The sequence below is a fragment of the Coenobita brevimanus genome, chromosome 26 (genome assembly GCF_032717465.1).
Source record: "Coenobita brevimanus isolate Jiangsu-jjx chromosome 26, ASM3271746v2, whole genome shotgun sequence".
Lineage (NCBI taxonomy): Eukaryota > Metazoa > Arthropoda > Malacostraca > Decapoda > Coenobitidae > Coenobita > Coenobita brevimanus.
In genome coordinates, this window is record NC_136979.1 from 44,758,026 (window position 1) to 44,776,383 (window position 18,358).

The following is an 18,358-nucleotide window of genomic DNA, read 5'->3' on the forward strand; positions in this document are numbered from 1 at the left end:
TAGGCAGGTGGGGGGTCTTCCGACCCTCTCGACCTCCCCCTGGCCATGGGCTTGCTGAATGCAGTTGTATGGCAGCCGGAATAAGGTAATTAATTCGTTATTAGTGGAGGACTCTAGAGATTATCTTTAACCTGCGTATTATGTGCGGTGTGTGTGTGTGTGTGTGTGTGTGTGTGTGTGTGTGTGTGTGTGTGCAGTACAATATACTGTAGGTTAGACGTTCGTTTCGAAGAGACTAAATAATAGCTCGAAGTAGGCTGAGAATCTAACACTGTGGTGGTTGAGGGTTTGTGTGTCAGTGTGTCTTTTGTGTTTACCCTGGCAATTTACGCCAACTCTTCGGACTACAACCCATCCCATTGACAAGTCCTTCGCCCCCTAGGACATCCCCGGGCCTCTCCCCCACCGCTGCGTCATGCGGGCTGGTGTAAGAAGGAAATTGCAATGGAGAAAGCTGTTGGAGAGGACTGTATATGACTGGAATTTCTCAGCCACTGTCGCTCCGTGAAAGCAGACGTATACATAAAGGGTCTTAACCAATATTTACGAGAAGCTAGTCTCCATTGCTGTTAATTTTCTTTACAGGCCATTTCGTGTGGTCATATTTGTCTCGTAGTCACTCTGGTTTGATTGTGAAGTGTCTGGTTGTTGTATGAATGAAGATGAAATGATATGCCGACGGTGCTCATGCCTTAAAAACTATAGTTAATCTATTTTTACTTGATCAGTAAGTACTTAGTGGGTGTTTGTGCCCCTTCTCATTAGAACACATTGAGATATAGTCTGCTTCTGCGTTCTTCAGTGGGGCTTATACTATTTCATAATAATAATAATAATAATAATAATAAGTACGGCCTCTGAAGTTTGGTTAACCCTTTCCCTCTGAGGTACGAGTTTGTGATGCTGGCTTACGTCCGATTATTTATACTCCTCAGCAGCAGGAATAATAGCGCTCTGAATCTGAAGGGCGTCCTTTTTAGTTTATTCTTGCAGTTGACGGACGATTTTGACTGAACTTGCGAAAGGACTAGTGAACTGAAGGGGTTTGTTAAGGCTACATCTAACCTCTCCAGTTCGAAAACTCTATCCTAAGGCGAATAAAATCGTCTGTAGATGGCAAGAATTGAATGAATACATCCCGAGAGCATATTTCCGTTCTGTATGGTACTATTTAGCATTACATACTGAATTTTATTTTCCCAGAATGATCGTTCATCCATGTTTTCTTCTGTGTGTGTGTGTGTGTGTGTGTGTGTGTGTGTGTGTGTGTGTGTGTGTGTGACTTAGCATAACTTATTCTAACCTTGCCTAACCTCACAGATTAACCTAACTAACAAACTAACCAAACCTGATGATAAAAATACAAACCTAGACTTTTCTGGATAAGAATAATTAACACTACAGTACTTTGAGTTATGCTTTGGTCGAGTCAACCCCTCCAGCATGGCGACTTTATATATATATATATATATATATATATATATATATATATATATATATATATATATATATAATATATATATATAATATAATATATATAATATATATATATATAATATATATATGATATATATGTATATTATATATATAATATATATATATTATATATATATTATATTATATGTATATATATTATATGTATATATTATTATATATATATATATATATATATATATATATATATATATATATATCCAACAAAAAACGGTTTTGTTTAGCTAATAAGGGGCAGATCTCTTGCTCTTCCAGTTCGAAACGTTTCTTCCAGACAGAATGCAATAGACTAATAGTTTGGTGAAAGCAAGAATGAAGTACATGAGACCGAGTATGAGATGGAAGGATGTGGTGAAGAGGTGCATGTGAGTTGGATATGAGTTAGAGAGAGGGCAGTCTGATGATGGAGGGCGGGGTGGCATGAGATGACCCTTTGTGGCCATTACTTGCTCAATTAAGGCGTCTGAATATATTCAGATATAGATAGATAGATAATCGAAGTGCACGGAATAAAAACTTTTATATCTTCTTATCCTTTAGTTAGGAAACAGGTTTGGGATGATGATGAATGGTATATTTTAATGGTTACTTTATGAAGATGGGTAATACTTTATTTTCGCAAGTGCAATCGTATTACACGATTTTGTAACAGGAATCTTGCTCACCTAATGGACTACGTACAGTATGTATACAAACGTCTCAGTCCAATAGCAGACTTGTGCATTTCACGTTTGTCAATGTTAAGTGTTCTTTGTTACCGTACGTCTCAGGTTAACCCCACCGATGCCATATCTTCATGAATTCTGTCGTAATTATCATCACCCGATTATTTACAGATTTGTATTAAAAAGGTAATCACACACACACACACACACACAGTGTTGACGTTCTCTTCATTATATTTTCGTTACCTCAGATCAGGAGAGTCCTCGAAGTGGAGGGGTTAGCAATAGCCTTCATGAACTAATTCATTGCTAGTTATCATTCTGTTATTCAGTAAATTCGTCTGGTGGTTGTGGGGAAAAAGTAGTGACCAGAAAAGATTCATTTAATAGGATGAGACTTTTGAGTATTTCCAGTATTTTTGAGTCAGTATGAACACGACTGCAAGTGCTGAGTCGTCATATATACGATTGTTTGGTGATTCAGCGTATGGTAGAATCTGATAGTATTTCATATAATCTACGTACCGTGGTAAGGCCTGTTTAAAAAAAAAAAAAAAAGTAACGAAGAGTAGAGGCGCGATACTCTAACAATAGATACCCTTATATAAAGCTCGTTTTCTCTGACGCACGAATCTGTATTTGGATACATTTCTTTGATACATCGCCAGATGTGAAACTCATCATTTCCCCACAGCCTCACGTGTAAGAACCTGCTCACAACACAGAGTAAAGAGCTACGAAACAGTGTAGATTCAAGAAGAGGCTGAAAATTTGAGTGTCTAAGCGTGATGAAAACGGTCTCCCCTATAACCACTTGGCCAACATCCCGTCTTATGCTGCCCTGTCGGAAGAGTCCTCGGGAACCCTTTGTTTAGCGCGTTTTTCGCCACGGGAGCTGAGAGCACGTTGGCCGCCCGCTGGCTGGAGTGTGTTTATGTGGTGCTGTCTCCCACCGCCCACCACACCCTCTCCCCCGCGCCACTTCTGCGCAGGTCACACACACACACACACACATCCATCCCCAAGTCGTATGCACACACCCAGTTACACCTACACAGGCACGTTGGCCTTCAGTGCGTCTCATATCATGCCTCTTCCATGTGCTTTCTCTCTCTCCTCACCTTACTCAGTCTTCCCGCTTATGTATTAACCTTTCAGAAGATAGATTACACGGTGGCCCTCCCATTTCATGCCATGTGCATCTTATCACCCTATCGGTATATATATATATATATATATATATATATATACAGGTGTATATACAGTATAATGCAATAGAGGTGGTTAGTGGAAAGAGAAGGTTGGTCAAGGAAACTAAGTGGAACACTTCCTCTTGTTGCTGTTTGCACTTGTGTCACTGTATTTGCTGAAGGTTTGTGGCAAGAACCCCCGCCTCCTTTTGTTGTATATGTACTCTGTAATTTGTATTCCATTATTTGTCATTCCAGTGTTCTCTCCAGTTTGCACTACACCAACTGATTGTTATCCCCCATATCTGTGCATCTCAGCCCTTTCATTTTGTTACCTTACTGTATCCATCACCTCATTTTCCCTCCCACCGCCTCGCGTGGGCGTAGGAGGAGGCTTCTTTAGCATTTTGGTCTCCTCGTCCTTGTCAGTTCTGTCGCCATTAGTGATTTTTTTTCCCATTGATCTCTGTGCAGTTCTGAGTTCATTATCCACAGCCTCCTCCAGTTTCCAGTTTTCCGATCCATTTGTGAGTACTCTGGTGAAGAAGACGATGTATAGCTTAACAGACACCCAATACAGCTAAAGACATTCTTCCACACAATAGCAACCCCCCCCCTCTCTCTCTCTCTCTCTCATTACTGTGTTCTTTAAGAATTTTAAAATGTATTCAGCTTCTTAGCTGTCGCTCAGGCCTTCTTAGTATGTTTGAGAGCAAATATTAGTAGGGCCTACTGGTATGGGTATGAATTTTTACCTTCGGTACCCATTAAATCGTTTTCTGTGTCAGCTGGAGAGAAAATGAAGACGCTGTATGGATAACCTTAGAATAGTATAGTATGGCTAACCTTGGAATAGGATAGTTAATTTCAGCCTCTTGGTTAATTTATCCCCCTTGAGCCTAAAGACGTCATTTGTTTGTCGAGGGAAGAAAGCGCCCATTTCAGAGGATAAAAATACCAATTAGCTGGTACAAGTGGTACCTCATACAGTATGTTCTGCTCATGCGTTTTCTACTAATGCCACCCAGACAACATTAGGTCTATTGTGTATTGCATGTAATTTAGAATAGGTCAAATCCAGATAGGATATCAATAAACTCATTAGCTACAAGATGGATGTATATTCCTGATTCGGCTTGGGGCAATGGAGGTCTGCCATGTCAAGCACCACAAAAGCTGAAAGGCTGCTGTGAAGTGTTGATGAATGCAACAAGCACTGTATAGAGTACTATTTAGTAGTTCAGTAATCTCGTGAAAGATATCTAGGCAATGGAGAGTGCAACACATGGCTACTAAGCTGTTACCTGGGATGAGAGAAATACTGTATGAAGAGAGGCTGAGAATATTGAATCTACTATCATTGACTTACAGAAGATAATGTGGGGATATGAATCAAACATACAAAATCTTAAGTGAAAAGTATGGTATGGACTACTGCAAAGGGATGTTCTAGTTAAAGGTGGAAATTCAACGAGGCATCTCAAGAAAATCTATAAGACAAGATCAAGATTGAATGTAAGTAAATATTCATTCCCATGTAGAGTCACGGACATGTGAACAGTGGGGGAATTTGTGGGAAGGGTTTATAAATTTTGGGCAAATCAGGAACAAAAATTCAATATAGAGCACACAACGTCTACCACCAAGAAACATGCTGGGACACCGAGCTGGAGTCACAGGCTCAGTACAGAGCCTCCTCCAGTAACATGACTAGGAAACTGTAACAGTAGTAGTGTAATCTTGCTTTGTCTGACTGAGCAGACCCATCAACTGCAGACAAGCAATTGCTTTTTGCAGGGCCATTCTGTGCAGTGAACTGATGTTTCCTTGCAGTGGACAGCACCTTGCCACAATGTGGCATGGGGAAGAGTGTGAAGTTTAGTTCTGGGAAGGACGCCACATTTGCATCTCTCCACCCAGTTAACAGGGGCACCATAGTAAGCTCCAGATCACCCTGTTGTTTGGTTATATGGTTACCACCCAGCATTGTAAATGGTTTCCTGGATTACATCATTAGGCTTGTCACTCAGTGTAGAGACCACCTTAAGTAGTAGGCATTACGGTATAACTTTAGAAGTAACCAACGTAACCAATTTTCATTATATTACGTCCCTGGACTATTCTAAGACTTACCTTTTAAGCCTAGTTTGAGTTGGGGGAGCAAATTTTGTAGGGGTAGTCATATAGTGGCTTAGGTTAAGCTATCACTCAGTAGCAGATGAATGTCGCGCTAATGGCTGGTGCAGGCGTGTGCACTCGGTCTATGTCAGGCCTTAGGTTAGGTTAGGTTAGGTTAAGTTAGTTTAATGCAAAATAGTGTTTTTAATTACTTTTGATCTTGATTTTGGGGGATAAACCCTCTTTTGGAAATCACTCAAGATTTCAAAAGGGGGATTTTCCCCCCAAAATGAAGGTCAAAACTAATTAAAACACAGTATTTTGCACTGGAAAACATAAAAATAATATTAAAAGAAAACGTTGGTTACTTCTAAAAATTTACCGGCATTACCACAACAGATGAGTGGATGATGGTCATCATCTACCACATTCTAAAAAGTAAATGATACTAGCAAACTTTCCATCCTCTTTGCTTTTCTGGGATAGTAATATTTTCCCTGTCAACTCTGAAGGGCTGAAACTGATGCAGGTTTCAAGATCTTGCCTCAAGCGCTGACGGACATGATGGACTAAGTATTCTTGCGAGGAAGGTGTGAATAAAGAGTAACCAACAGTAATAAAGGATATTCATACACATATTTTATTCCATAACTTACAGGCTTTACAAGTACTCTAGTCATGTTTTGAAACTGCCATCTTCAAGTAAAAAAAAAATGAAGCTGTAATATTTCTCAAGTGACACTGACTGTCTAGCTTAAATTATGAGTGTACGGAACAGCCCTGCTTGCGCACTACACGACATGGATGTGATCGTCCCATTGCATGGAGAAATTCTGATGTAATGAACAGCACAGGAATAACCTCTGCCAATAACATTCTAAGCATTCTTATTATAGTACAGTAAACAGAATCAGTAATTACCTTACTGGACTGGAAAAAGCTCACAACTGCCACATTTTCTTGTAAATATGTATTATAAAGGTATCAAATATAAGCCTACTTATTCCACTTGGCTGTGTTCACGATTACCTCGTCATAAATACTGGTATGACATAGAACTGTAGAGTACAGCTGGAAGAAAATGGTGTTATCATTCACTATTAGAATGTTTAATTTTGTCTCATGATGTAGTGCAGTACTGTGCAGTACAGTCTGACCTATAATGAGTCTATGAATTTTACCCCATAGCTAAAGGAAACCTTGATGTAAGTGTTGCATGACCTGTGGTTGTCTGGACTCACCGGACTAAATGCTGCTTCTACCAAAACAGATCAATACCATCCCTGAAATTGTGTAATCATGAAATTGCAATCTAGCAATGAATAACAATCACTCAGAATGAAATGGAACTTCAGTACAATATTGTACAGTAATGTCACTTTGGTTGCAGGAGGGCTGGGTTATTGTACAGTGAATGTCAAATGAATTACGTAAGCAATTAATGATGAGGTTTGGGGATATCAATATAGATTTTGAAGCTGCCTTTTTATGAGTTTTCTTACAGCAAATACAAGTGAACTTTTAAAGCATGATATTGTTTGTGAAAAGAATCCTATGACTAATGGGTAAAGGATAAAAATGTGACTTAAGTATGCAAATAACTCTTGGATGTATAAAATATCAGTTCAAAGACAAAGACTACTAAATTAGTCAACTTTAAATCAAGCATGCATAGTTTCTACTGACATCTACTCCAAAACCAAACTCAGTAAGACAATAACACTGTAATGTACCTGTTACCTGTTGGTCCTATGGGGCGGGGGGGAGGTCCTTCTGAATAAATGAAAATGAATTCACCATCATACAGTAGTCTATTATTCTCAGGAGAAAACTACAAGTTAAATTAATTAGAATATTAAGTACAGTGTGGCAGTACATGGTAAGATAAACTCACTTACCACTCAACAGTCAGAATTTACCTAAATGTAAAAAATATATATTTTGTTGGGGAAATCTTGCTGACCTTGGGCACCAATAACGTCAGGTAACTCGTCAGAGTACCAATTACTTATCTGTTTAGGAACTCTGACTTTATAATCATGTTTAGTATTTCCGATGGAGATATGGCTTATGTATAGACTCTCAGTAACCAGTGCTTTGTCAACAAGAATGTGGGATAACACAAAACATAACCGTACAGTATATTCTAAATTTGCGGAGAAAAAAAAAAAAAAAAAAAATTGTCACAATGACAAGGTACCATACTGCTTTAATCCACTTGTACTGTATAACCTGGCATAGATGCTCCCACCATTCTTCCCTGGCTCGGGTCAGGGGCAGCAACTGGTAGCCTTGGGGCATACCATCATAAAAGCTGCATGGACCAGCTCTGGAGCTACAATTGGCATAGTATTTTTTTGCCTGCTGATTCATCAGCCTAGCAAGGTACTACATTTGGGTTTAGGCCACAGGACCAACAGGCAGGAGGAACAACCCATAAACTGCATGCCCTGTACCCTCCAGCACTGAAGGAGCATTCAGGCCAGTTGATCGCTATGGCCCCTCAATGAAACTCATTCTGCACACCATGCACTGCCAACAATATCTGAGATGGCAGTTACAAGGCCCCAAGCCATTAAAGATGCCCCAGGTTGTAAGGTCAAACACACAGACTTAGTACAGCAAACGATTTCTTGGACTATATGCAACCATTTGGCTTGTTAATCAATGCAGTCATCTGACAGAAGTACTATAGCAAGTAAGTAGATGGTGGGTACCCCTATCTACCCACCCCAAGTACTGTGTATATGAGTAATGGCACCTAGCCTAATATTGTACCAACTATCAGTTATATTTTCCTAACTACAATAATAACAGTGATGGTCAGTGACTTGTCTTGGGGGAAGCTGAATTCATGTTTTTAACAGTCAGTTCTAAAATATCTGTGCACCATGTATAAACATATCAAAGTTATTTTACCTATGCAATAACTGCCACCAGTATTACAGTAGATCTAACAATAATCAAAACATGCACAACAAAACTGATATTTCCTCATGGTGAAAATGTAGAAAGCTAGGAATCACAACAGCAACTGAAGTTACACAAATGATGGTTTTAGTACTGGAGCTTCTTTACATCTCTCTATAGTTCAGTTTGCACTATAACTGGTATAAGTCCTGAAACTAATGGTACTGTCAAAGAAATATATTAGATATGCATTTGTGAACCAGTCATCCTTACATTCAATAATTTCAGTTGTCATGGATGCAACAGACAATGTTATATTTCCACTACTGTACAGGACTATTTTAATAAAGCTCTAGGCAAAGTGTGCTGAATTCTGTCAGTTGTAATTCTGTGTCTCAAATATGTTACAACAGAATTAACAATATGAGTTTAAAAGATTTTTGCACTGAGCTTCATGTATTCCCTTTACTGTATTTTTACGAGAAGATTAAAGCTCCAAACTTCACTAAAATGACAGCCCAGAGTGGGACTCCTTTATATTCTTAAAATTATCAAACTGTCATGGAGTAGACCTTCAAAGGTTGATCCTCTGAGGCAATGATCTTAAACCCTTTCTTTGCAGTTGATGCACTTGGATATTTTTTTTCAAATTACAACAGAGGAAGTTGTTTATCTGAGCAAAATCCTACCTCTCAGAAACTTAAAAACTATCTCAAGCAAACCTTTTCCTTCTGTTGGTCTACTGGGGAATATATTAAGATCAACAATAGACTTTGTTCAACTCAGAGTAATCCTAACAGGAAGAAACTTAAATACTCTATGTCAAGTAACCTTTTCTCGTTATCTGTATACCAAGGAAGTTTAATGAGCAAACATGATATGATTCTGTTCAACTGAAAGAATCCTTGCTGTCAGAAACTATTTCAAGTTACCCTTTTTTCTGCTACTGGAAACCCTGGGAATTTGCTTTAGATTAACACTAGATAATTCTGTTAAGTCAAGAGGGATTGTGGGAAGCAAAGAACTAAAACAGATGAGACGATCACCCATACGTGTGGTGCGACCGGCTGTGACTAGAGGCGTGAGAGGGAAGACATGTGGCAACCATTATGACAACTGGTCTAGGCAGACTCTCCAACAAAAATAAACAGACATATTATCCTAAAGGGGACATCACACTGAACAAAGCTTCCATCAACCCTGGTACCAGGACACACGAACACTGCCATGTTATCTGATGGAATTTTAGATATTCTGTATTACCATACTAATCACCAGTATTCTCATCAACTCACTCTTTTTTCCACTCAATGATGGAGTGAGGTATGGCCCATGGAGCAAGATATGAGAAAAACATAGTCATAACTCTAATTTACAATCCAACACCAACGACAGTATACTTTCTAATTAGAGATGTTCACAAAACCTGTCCTACTCAAAGAGTATTCACCAAAACAGGCACTGTTCTAAGAAGGTTGTGACAAGTTCCAAGGTCAGGGAGAACTCGGGTCAATGTGATGCTGCCTTTGCCAAGATAAACTACAGAGACATGCAAAACTCTTCTGGAGGGCATCAATATGTACATCAACTTGACCAGGTGAGGAAGATGTCAGTTATACAAACATACATTGGTCATCACTTTACCCACACTGACACAAACTATGGCCAGGAACTCATCATTGCTACTACAGTGAAGGTCTGAGGTAAGTGCAACTGACCTAAAGGTAGTACAAGTCAATTCACTAATAACAAGACCTAGGGTGGGATTCTTTAACATATTTATGATCGACTCTGTTGTAACTTGAATCTGTTTTTGCAGAAAGAGCTAGAGGTATGGGAAGATTTTGCATTTTCATTATTTCTTCCTTCCTGGAAAGCAAAAGAACTCAAGATGTTTTTTCTCTCATAACTAATAGCTGACATTATCTCAGGACTCAAAGCTAAACCAAGTGCCAAAACTTGGCAATTATTTCCCAGCAGCTGCTGAAAACTGAAGAGAATAAAAGGAATTCTTAAGATGTGTAATAAGTTTGTAACAATGTAAGTCTCAGCTTGGATTTGACCATATTTACCCAGTACCTGTCAGTGAGTTTCTTTCCTAAGAGATGTGACTAATTACCAAGCTTGTAGATATTTTTCAGTCTTATGGTAGTCGCACTTCTCAGGGTCAATGATGGTGAACCACTGCAAAAACAAATTACAGTTATGGCACAGAATGGATCATAAGTCTGCTAGTGAATCTGGGCCCTGAAGTTGAAAGTACAGCACAGGTTGTCAGCTGACCGAATACTGTATGTGACACCAGCTGGCAAACGTAGTCTATTGACCAAATCAGATTATAATTATCTCATACACCAAACTGCAAGGAAACACAAGTGTCATTTTGGTATCAAACACATTAGGAACACATACTCAGCAGGTTAGAACACTGTCAAGATTTAGATTGATATAAGAAATGCTGACATGTGTCATGAAATACAATTCTTATTTACCCTAACTACTGGAAGCTTTTGTCCTGAGTTAAAACAATACATTTCTAAAAGTTGCTACCAACTCTTACCAACATAGGATGGTCTCTCCAGCTACTTAATCCATCACCATACAGAGTGCTCTGAACTTGTTACAGTACAGTACTTTGCCTTGAGGAAAATCAAGCACAGAGTACATACTTGTATTAAAATGATGAAAAAAAAGGGACCAAAACTGATGCTGTCCTTATTATACTGTATATGAATTTTACAAACTATGTACATGTACAATTTTTAATTTTCATAAAAATGGAAGTGGCTTATATTAATTAGAGAGTAAATGGATTGTTTGATATGCAGCTTTCTGTTTATTTTCTTGACAATCAATTATATACCCGGTACTATTCTCTGTGACGTGTGACAGAGCTGATATGCCTGGAGTGTACCTAATATATTCACCTTCTGATACCGTGCAGGTGCTATCAAGCATGAAACTATGGTAAAGGTTTTGCTTTACTCAATGAATAAGTTGGTACTGTACTGAGTGAGTTCTAGTTCATTTTTCTATATTTTGAAGGAACCATTTCTAACCACATACTTCCTTAACCTAAACACTGGCAGGTCTCAAGAATATAAACAACTCTGCATGCAAGATACTCGCTGAGTTGAGGTCACCACACTGAAGAAGCAAAGTATACCGGGCTGGCATTGCTGGTCACTCGACACAGTCCTGGGCTGGGCAGCTCGATCATGGCATTACCTTCCTCACCTTTGTCAGCCACCTCATCACTGCACTACCAGCCAGCATGTCTCTTCCACCCAGTTTCAGGACCTTCATTATTACCAGGTGAGTCCACAAAGCAGCATACATGAGCACATCTTTCCACATCACTCCAGAGTTTTGATGATTCACTGACCTGACAACACTGGCCACACACTGTTGGCTGGAGATGTGGTGGGGAGAGCAAGGAAGTAGGAGAGGAGACACTCGCACTTTACACAAGTCTCAGTGGATTGAAGACTGTAGAAACTTCTGTACACTATTTACATAATTGGGTGACACAGTTCACAATGGCCAGGGCCACCCAGGCTGGCGTATCATGTTCTTGTGACCTCACTTGTGCACTCACTACATGAGATCCATGCGACCATTTGTACCTAAAGCACTCCACTGATGTCTCTGTAAATGCACATATAAGTGACGCACTGCACAACTGTTTCTATGACCTCATTTATACACAGCATACATATATTTCTATGACCTCATTTTATTGTCGTGCCTCAGTGTTTATAGTGTTCATTCTTCAGGGAGATCAACGGTGTAGTTGGCTTGCCCCCCTTGCTAAGAGTTAGTGAGACACCTGTATTTACTGGGCAGCTCAGGCTCCATGGTGAAGGCAGAGGCAGGACTAGTGGCGATTGAAGACTTCTTCATAACCCTACAATAAAAAGTCAGCAGATATAATCCTATATTCAGAAAAAGATTTTAACTGGACTTTAAACACAAATCAGTAGTAGCAAGCCATAACAGCACCAATTGTAAAAGATTAGTGGTAATGTACCCAGCATTGGTGCATTACAACAGTACTGACCAATGCAAAAAACAGTAACTACCAGACAGTGATTATGGTCAACTAAAGAAAGCTAAATGCTACAGGTGAGAGAAAGCTGAAGACTTAAACAGTGGGCAAAGGGCCACAGACTCAACTCACAGGAAGCATAAGTGAGGGATAGAATTAGTAATGTTAGTGTTTCTATCTTATTTCTTGGTGTCATCCTCCGAATCCTCCTCATAGTCCTCCTCATACTCCAGGGGGCTGGTGGGAGGGCCTGGTGGAGGCTCAGGGGGTGGAAACGCATCCTTAGACCCTCCTCCTACAAGCCCTGGCCCCACACCCAGGGGCCGAATGATGTTCTTGCCCTGGGGTGGTGAGTCAGTGAGTTAGTAGATCATCCACAGTAAACATGCAGCGATTATTAGTGTCTATGAAACTGACATGGAAACCACAGCTCCATCTACCACTACTGTAAAAGAAGCATCCTTGTTCCATCTACCAGTGCACCTTCATGTATCAAAAGTATCTCGGCTAAATTTGTTCCCTCCTTTATCGTTCAAACTGCAAGGTTGCTTGCACTGCTGGAGCTGCCATAGCAAAATGCCAAGCACTGCCAGGAGACAGATGATAAGAATGCTGTTGATGATGATGATGATGATGATGATGATAATGATGATATTAATAACATATATGAAGAAAATGACAATGATATCATGACCATGATGATGACAATGACACTGACAATGTTAATATGTCAGATGATAGGTGTACTGTACAAATGTGCAGGTACTGGTGCAATCCACAATACACCACTACAGTAACTCACAGCTACAGGTGAAGAAGGCATCTTACACTAAGTTAGCAGTATGCAAGTACAATAAAAGTCCTTAAATCCGACTATCAATAATCTGAATAACCCATACTCCGAATGTTTCGAGGTGGTGCCAAAATCCCAATAGCGGCAGGGAGTGACAACAAGTGGGGAGGATGGCCATTTTCAATTTATACCTGTGCCCAGTCTGACTCTCTTCCGATAATTTCACTCGATTTTCGGACCAATAAGTGACTGCAACAAAGTAGCAATGGCTCCCACACCTACTTGTTGTGGTGGAAAGAAAACCGATAAACGAAAGCATGGGACACAATACGTGATAAATTCAAGGTCTGACCCCCCTCCAGCCAGCAGAACCCTCCTGCTTTCCCCCCCCTCCCCATTCTCCCTCCCTCCTACCCTACCGCACGAGTATTTTCCTTTCTGATCATTTTTTCACTGCAAAATATTTGGATTGGCAGATTTGTTTTTATACTGTTAGAAAGCTGAGGCTTTGTTGAATAAGATGAAAGCAAAACGAATGTGACATTGCATAAAGTAAAATGGTTGTGACAAGCACAATTTGAATGAGTGCATAAAAATGTTTATCCTATTTTTTTTTCTATGTGTTTTTTGGTCGTTTTCAAATTTTCACATGAAAGAAAATAATATCACCCAACTAGAAAGTGTTAATGATCATGTACATATTTCTAATGTTTTCCTGAGGTCCTTTCCAATAGTCCGAAAAAACTAATAGTTTGAAAGACCCTCAGTCTCCTGCCATTTGAATTACAGGACTTTTACTTTACCGTAGTACAGGCAGACCCTAAGATACAATACCCTTAGACGTGATACCCCGGCATAGAAATGGGAGTAGAAATACCACCCTGCCCTGCCAAACACTGACCAAACTCCAGCAATGATTTTTTTTTTTTTTTTTTTTTTAATGATTTTGAGGATAAATTTTGTTTAGGGTGATTTATAAACTGTTTTTAGACTTAGATTAATGTGTTTTAGTTATAGGTGGGATGAACATTGTCATTTTAGGGTACAGTTTACTAAGTTTTATTTTTCCAGATTTATTTTTGATGATTTTCAGATTTTACTTTTGGGTTTAGGTGAGCTATAAACTGCATTTAGGCTTAGTTTAACTTGTTTTAAGGCTATTTGGGGATTTAGGTCAGCTAGAAACTTGTTTTTGGAATCATTTGGATGGGTTTAGGACTTGGTTAGGAGAGAAACCCAAGGCTCAAAAACACATCCCTATACTTTACATGTACAGTATCTACCCCAAGATATGAGACCCCGCCTAGCGATGGGTTTTTACTTAACCAATTGCATCATTAAACTGAGGTATGCCTGTAAGTACAGTGTGTTGCATTAAAAGGGGAACAGTTAGTTGACTTACCAATTATAATCAGCGGGTGAGTGGCATAAGCTAGTGAGTTGCAAAGTTTAACTTGCTGTCAAACTAAGGTGCAGAATATGAAAGTGAAACGATGAAATTATGACACTCAATTGCAGAGTACCTTTTTTTTAACATAAAATGACAGAACCAAATGGTGGGAGCCTTCGAAAACTCTTCTATGCAAAGGAAGCTGAAATAATATGAAAATCCAAAGTCAAGATTAATTTTGAAAGTCTTGCTTACACTAATTTGTAAAGATACTGGAGGTCAGAGGCAAAAGAAAAATGTTCTGGAAAATTGTTCTTCACTTGACTAACTGTGTACACGATGGGCTGTGGATGCTTAAAGCTGAATAGAAAAGGATGAGAGTATATGAGGTGTTCCGAGCCAGAGGGGCGACTGTGCATTTTGCTTATTTGCTTTGACATCTAATTACCAAACTGTAATATATTTTAAACACGTCATGTTTACCACCATTTTAATAGTCTTGGCTAGCACTTTCAAGCTAAACAATAAAATGCATATAAGTATAATTTTACCACTGTATAATTAGCCATGTCAAAGTTTAACAACTAATTACCGAAAATAAGCAAAATGCACGGTCGCCCCTCTGCCTCGGAGTGCCTCATATAACCTGACAGGTGCTGTGTGCTTATTACCACAGGGAATGAATGGATGCACAGAGTTCAGAAGAGTAATAGCCAATGTAACAACTACAGCAGTGTGATTGTGCCAGGGAGTGAGACACTGAAAGGAGACAGTGGGAAAAAGTTTTTGTTTTAGTTGTTGTTTTTCAATCCCAGACTGTTTGGCTGAGCACACCCATCAACCACAAGCAACACCTGCCCCTGCAGGGCCATTCCATGCAGTGAACTTATATTCTCTTAGGGGTGACAGCACCTTGTTGTGAAGAGGTGCAGGGAAAAGTGTGGAGATTTGGTTATTGGGTGGATGCTACATTTGTGTCTTTCCCCCTGTTAACAAGGGCACCATAGTAAGCTCCATTTCACTCCATGATCTGGTTATATGATTACCACCCAGTGTTGCAAATGGTTTTGTGGGTTACAGGAAACCATCAGACTTGTCACTCAGAACAGAGCCACCTGAAGTGTAAAGAGTGATAAACAGTGACAGGAAGAAATGTGAGAAGCAGAAAGAGAGGAGGGAAGACACAGAAATAGGATGATAAAAGCAACATCAAGTGACTGAATGATGGTCACCACCACCTACCACCTGCAGGAAAAAGTGAACAGATGAAACATTTACAATTCCAACCTGTTAAGAAATTATATATATATGGTGAATCTCTTCACTAAGGAGAGCTGTACTCCTCAACAGGAAAATAAGGTCCCTGTACAGTCAGCACCTGTACAAGATTACCAACAAGACGGAGCTGTTTCAACACAAAAACATATGAAATGCTGAATTCACAAAAAGAGAGACAGAGGACTCAGGGAGATGACTGACTAAGCTGAGTACTATATTGTTGAATGTGAGGAGGAAGTCATGAGGCAGATAATGGTGAAAAGAAATATTGATGAACTGAGGGTCTGAGAGATTAAAAAGCAAGGTCTGTTTTGCTTCTAACACACTGATAAATCAGAAGTTTTGTACATGCCACTGTTTCACCTCATAACTGTTATAGTGACTGCTGGGAGAAGCAGGTGGAAAGTGAACAGTCATAGCTCTAGGAAGGTCTACAGTAGATGGGAGATGAGTGGTTTGACAAGACAAAGTGCACGGTCATGGGAATACACAAATGTGCTGCTCAGGAAAATGATGTGGTTGAGAAAGGAAGACTTGTAGAAGCTGGGTTCAGCTCAGATAACACACAATACCATGCATGTAAAAAAAAAAAAAAAAAATATTTAAATAAATAAATAATGCTAAGTATCCCAGGAACTGAATTCAGGCCAACCCAGCAACAAGTCAGGTTGGTTACAGGTTGGTAAAAGGCGGTTAAATGATGAGGCCAGGTTCAATTCCTGGGAGGGACAACAGATAAAACAGGGATAGTGATAACAGAGGTAAGGCAGAGTACAACAAAACAAGTCCAAAGCAAACAAAATAAATGTTGTACAGGCTCTGCAGGCTAAATTACACTCGATAAGAAAAACATGATCATGAGGTGACAAATAAAGGATCAGGACAGGTGACTGACCTGTGCAGGCCGCCACCCACAGCCAGGTAAAGGCAGACCATCAGCTCCGGTGGGGCAGGGAGCGTCCAGGCCGGGCACTCCCATCTCGCCCTTGGGCCCAGATTTACCCCGTCGCCCTCGTCGACCCTGGCACACCAGTACTCCGTATTAAATTCTCTGCATTATTATGGACAGCTTGACTGGTGTTTATAAACATAACATATATCTCAAGTGAATTACAGTACTCAGGAATACAAAGAAAAGCAAACAGCAAGACCAAATGGTCCTTTCAAGCCTGTCTGCTGTAATGAGGATTATGACTATGCCATCTACATATTCTGCAAGTTGAAGATTGGGATTGTAAAGTAGTATTTGTAAGACTGCATGGAAACACTTCTGGTACTACTACTCTCTGGACGATATTTCTGAGAAAACTTGTACAGTCACACCAAAAAGTATCCCGCAGGTAAGGCACAATGATATCTGAAATGATCATTTATAGCTCATGAATTCTCGGTATGATTTATTTGTAACCACATTGCTATACATATAATAACATTACGGACTAGAAAATATAAGAAACAAGCCTATTGCATCCTTGAGAGAGCAAGTTTATCAGTATGGGGAAAAAAAATCAATGTTCAGTTCCCAGTAGCCATTGTCCGTGTCTCAAATTGCTTTGCGTCGTGTGCACCGATACTTGTTGGTGTGAGTGTACATTATTACTATCAAACTACAGTATACAGTATATATACAAACATACATACATATATATATATATATATATATATATACACACATAATCCCTCCACTATCCAACGTAATAGAGCCAAAGGCACGTCCGGAAAGTGGTCCTGTCCGGATAGTGGGCACCAGCCTCCTGGACTGGTACTTATAGACCCTAACCCAGCCTAACTTTGAAAGCCACCTAAGTAACTCCCTACCGGACATGCATAGCACCTATTTAAACCTATTTAAGACCGACCCTATTCACACCAATAATGGACATAATGCATGAAATAAATGAAAAGGAACCAAAAAATTAGGAATTAGAAGTGACTGTACCTCAGCCAGGGTATTTACATCACATTTGTGGCTGTCTTTCTAAGGTTTTGGCAGTGGTGAAAATGCTCGATGCACGTACAGTAATCCAGTGTTGTGGTGCACTTAATTCTTTGCACTGTGAGTTATAATTGTTTAACACTGCACATTGTTCTTAACTGCATATACATATGGTATAAAACACCACTGACGAGGTGCTCTAAGTACCCTCATATGAAATATTGATCCCAGATCCAGTAATTATGTAACAGTTAAAGCTTACTGATTAAAAGAGTAACTTCACTGCAGTACATACACAGATACACATGAATGTTGCTCATACACAAAATAAGCATCCCCATGACCGTAAAAAATAAGTACTCACCCGCTCACCCTTCATTCCCTTCTCTCCTTTAGGACCCTGATGGAAGAAAGTGTAGACACACATTAGTCACTTCGGATATAACTCCTGTACAGAAGTCTCCAGATGCATGATATAACTTCATGTATGTTTGCCCAATTATCAGTGTAAAAAAAAAAAATAAATTAAAAAAAAA

General features: G+C 39.5%; 1 protein-coding gene across 1 annotated transcript in view; it reads right to left on the bottom strand.

Annotated features, from left to right (window-relative positions):
• Positions 1–10,391: 10,391 nt before the first annotated feature.
• LOC145394030 (uncharacterized) overlaps positions 10,392–18,358 on the bottom strand; it is an 87,307-nt gene continuing 79,340 nt past the window's right edge. Inside the window, exons 19-22 of the mRNA XM_080268000.1 lie at positions 18,187–18,222; positions 16,782–16,907; positions 12,558–12,766; positions 10,392–12,284 (exon numbers count right to left, since the gene is read on the bottom strand). Coding sequence (XP_080124126.1) covers positions 12,605–12,766; positions 16,782–16,907; positions 18,187–18,222 — 324 coding nt within the window. The 3' untranslated portion in view covers positions 10,392–12,284; positions 12,558–12,604. The remainder of the gene's footprint in view (positions 12,285–12,557; positions 12,767–16,781; positions 16,908–18,186; positions 18,223–18,358) is intronic.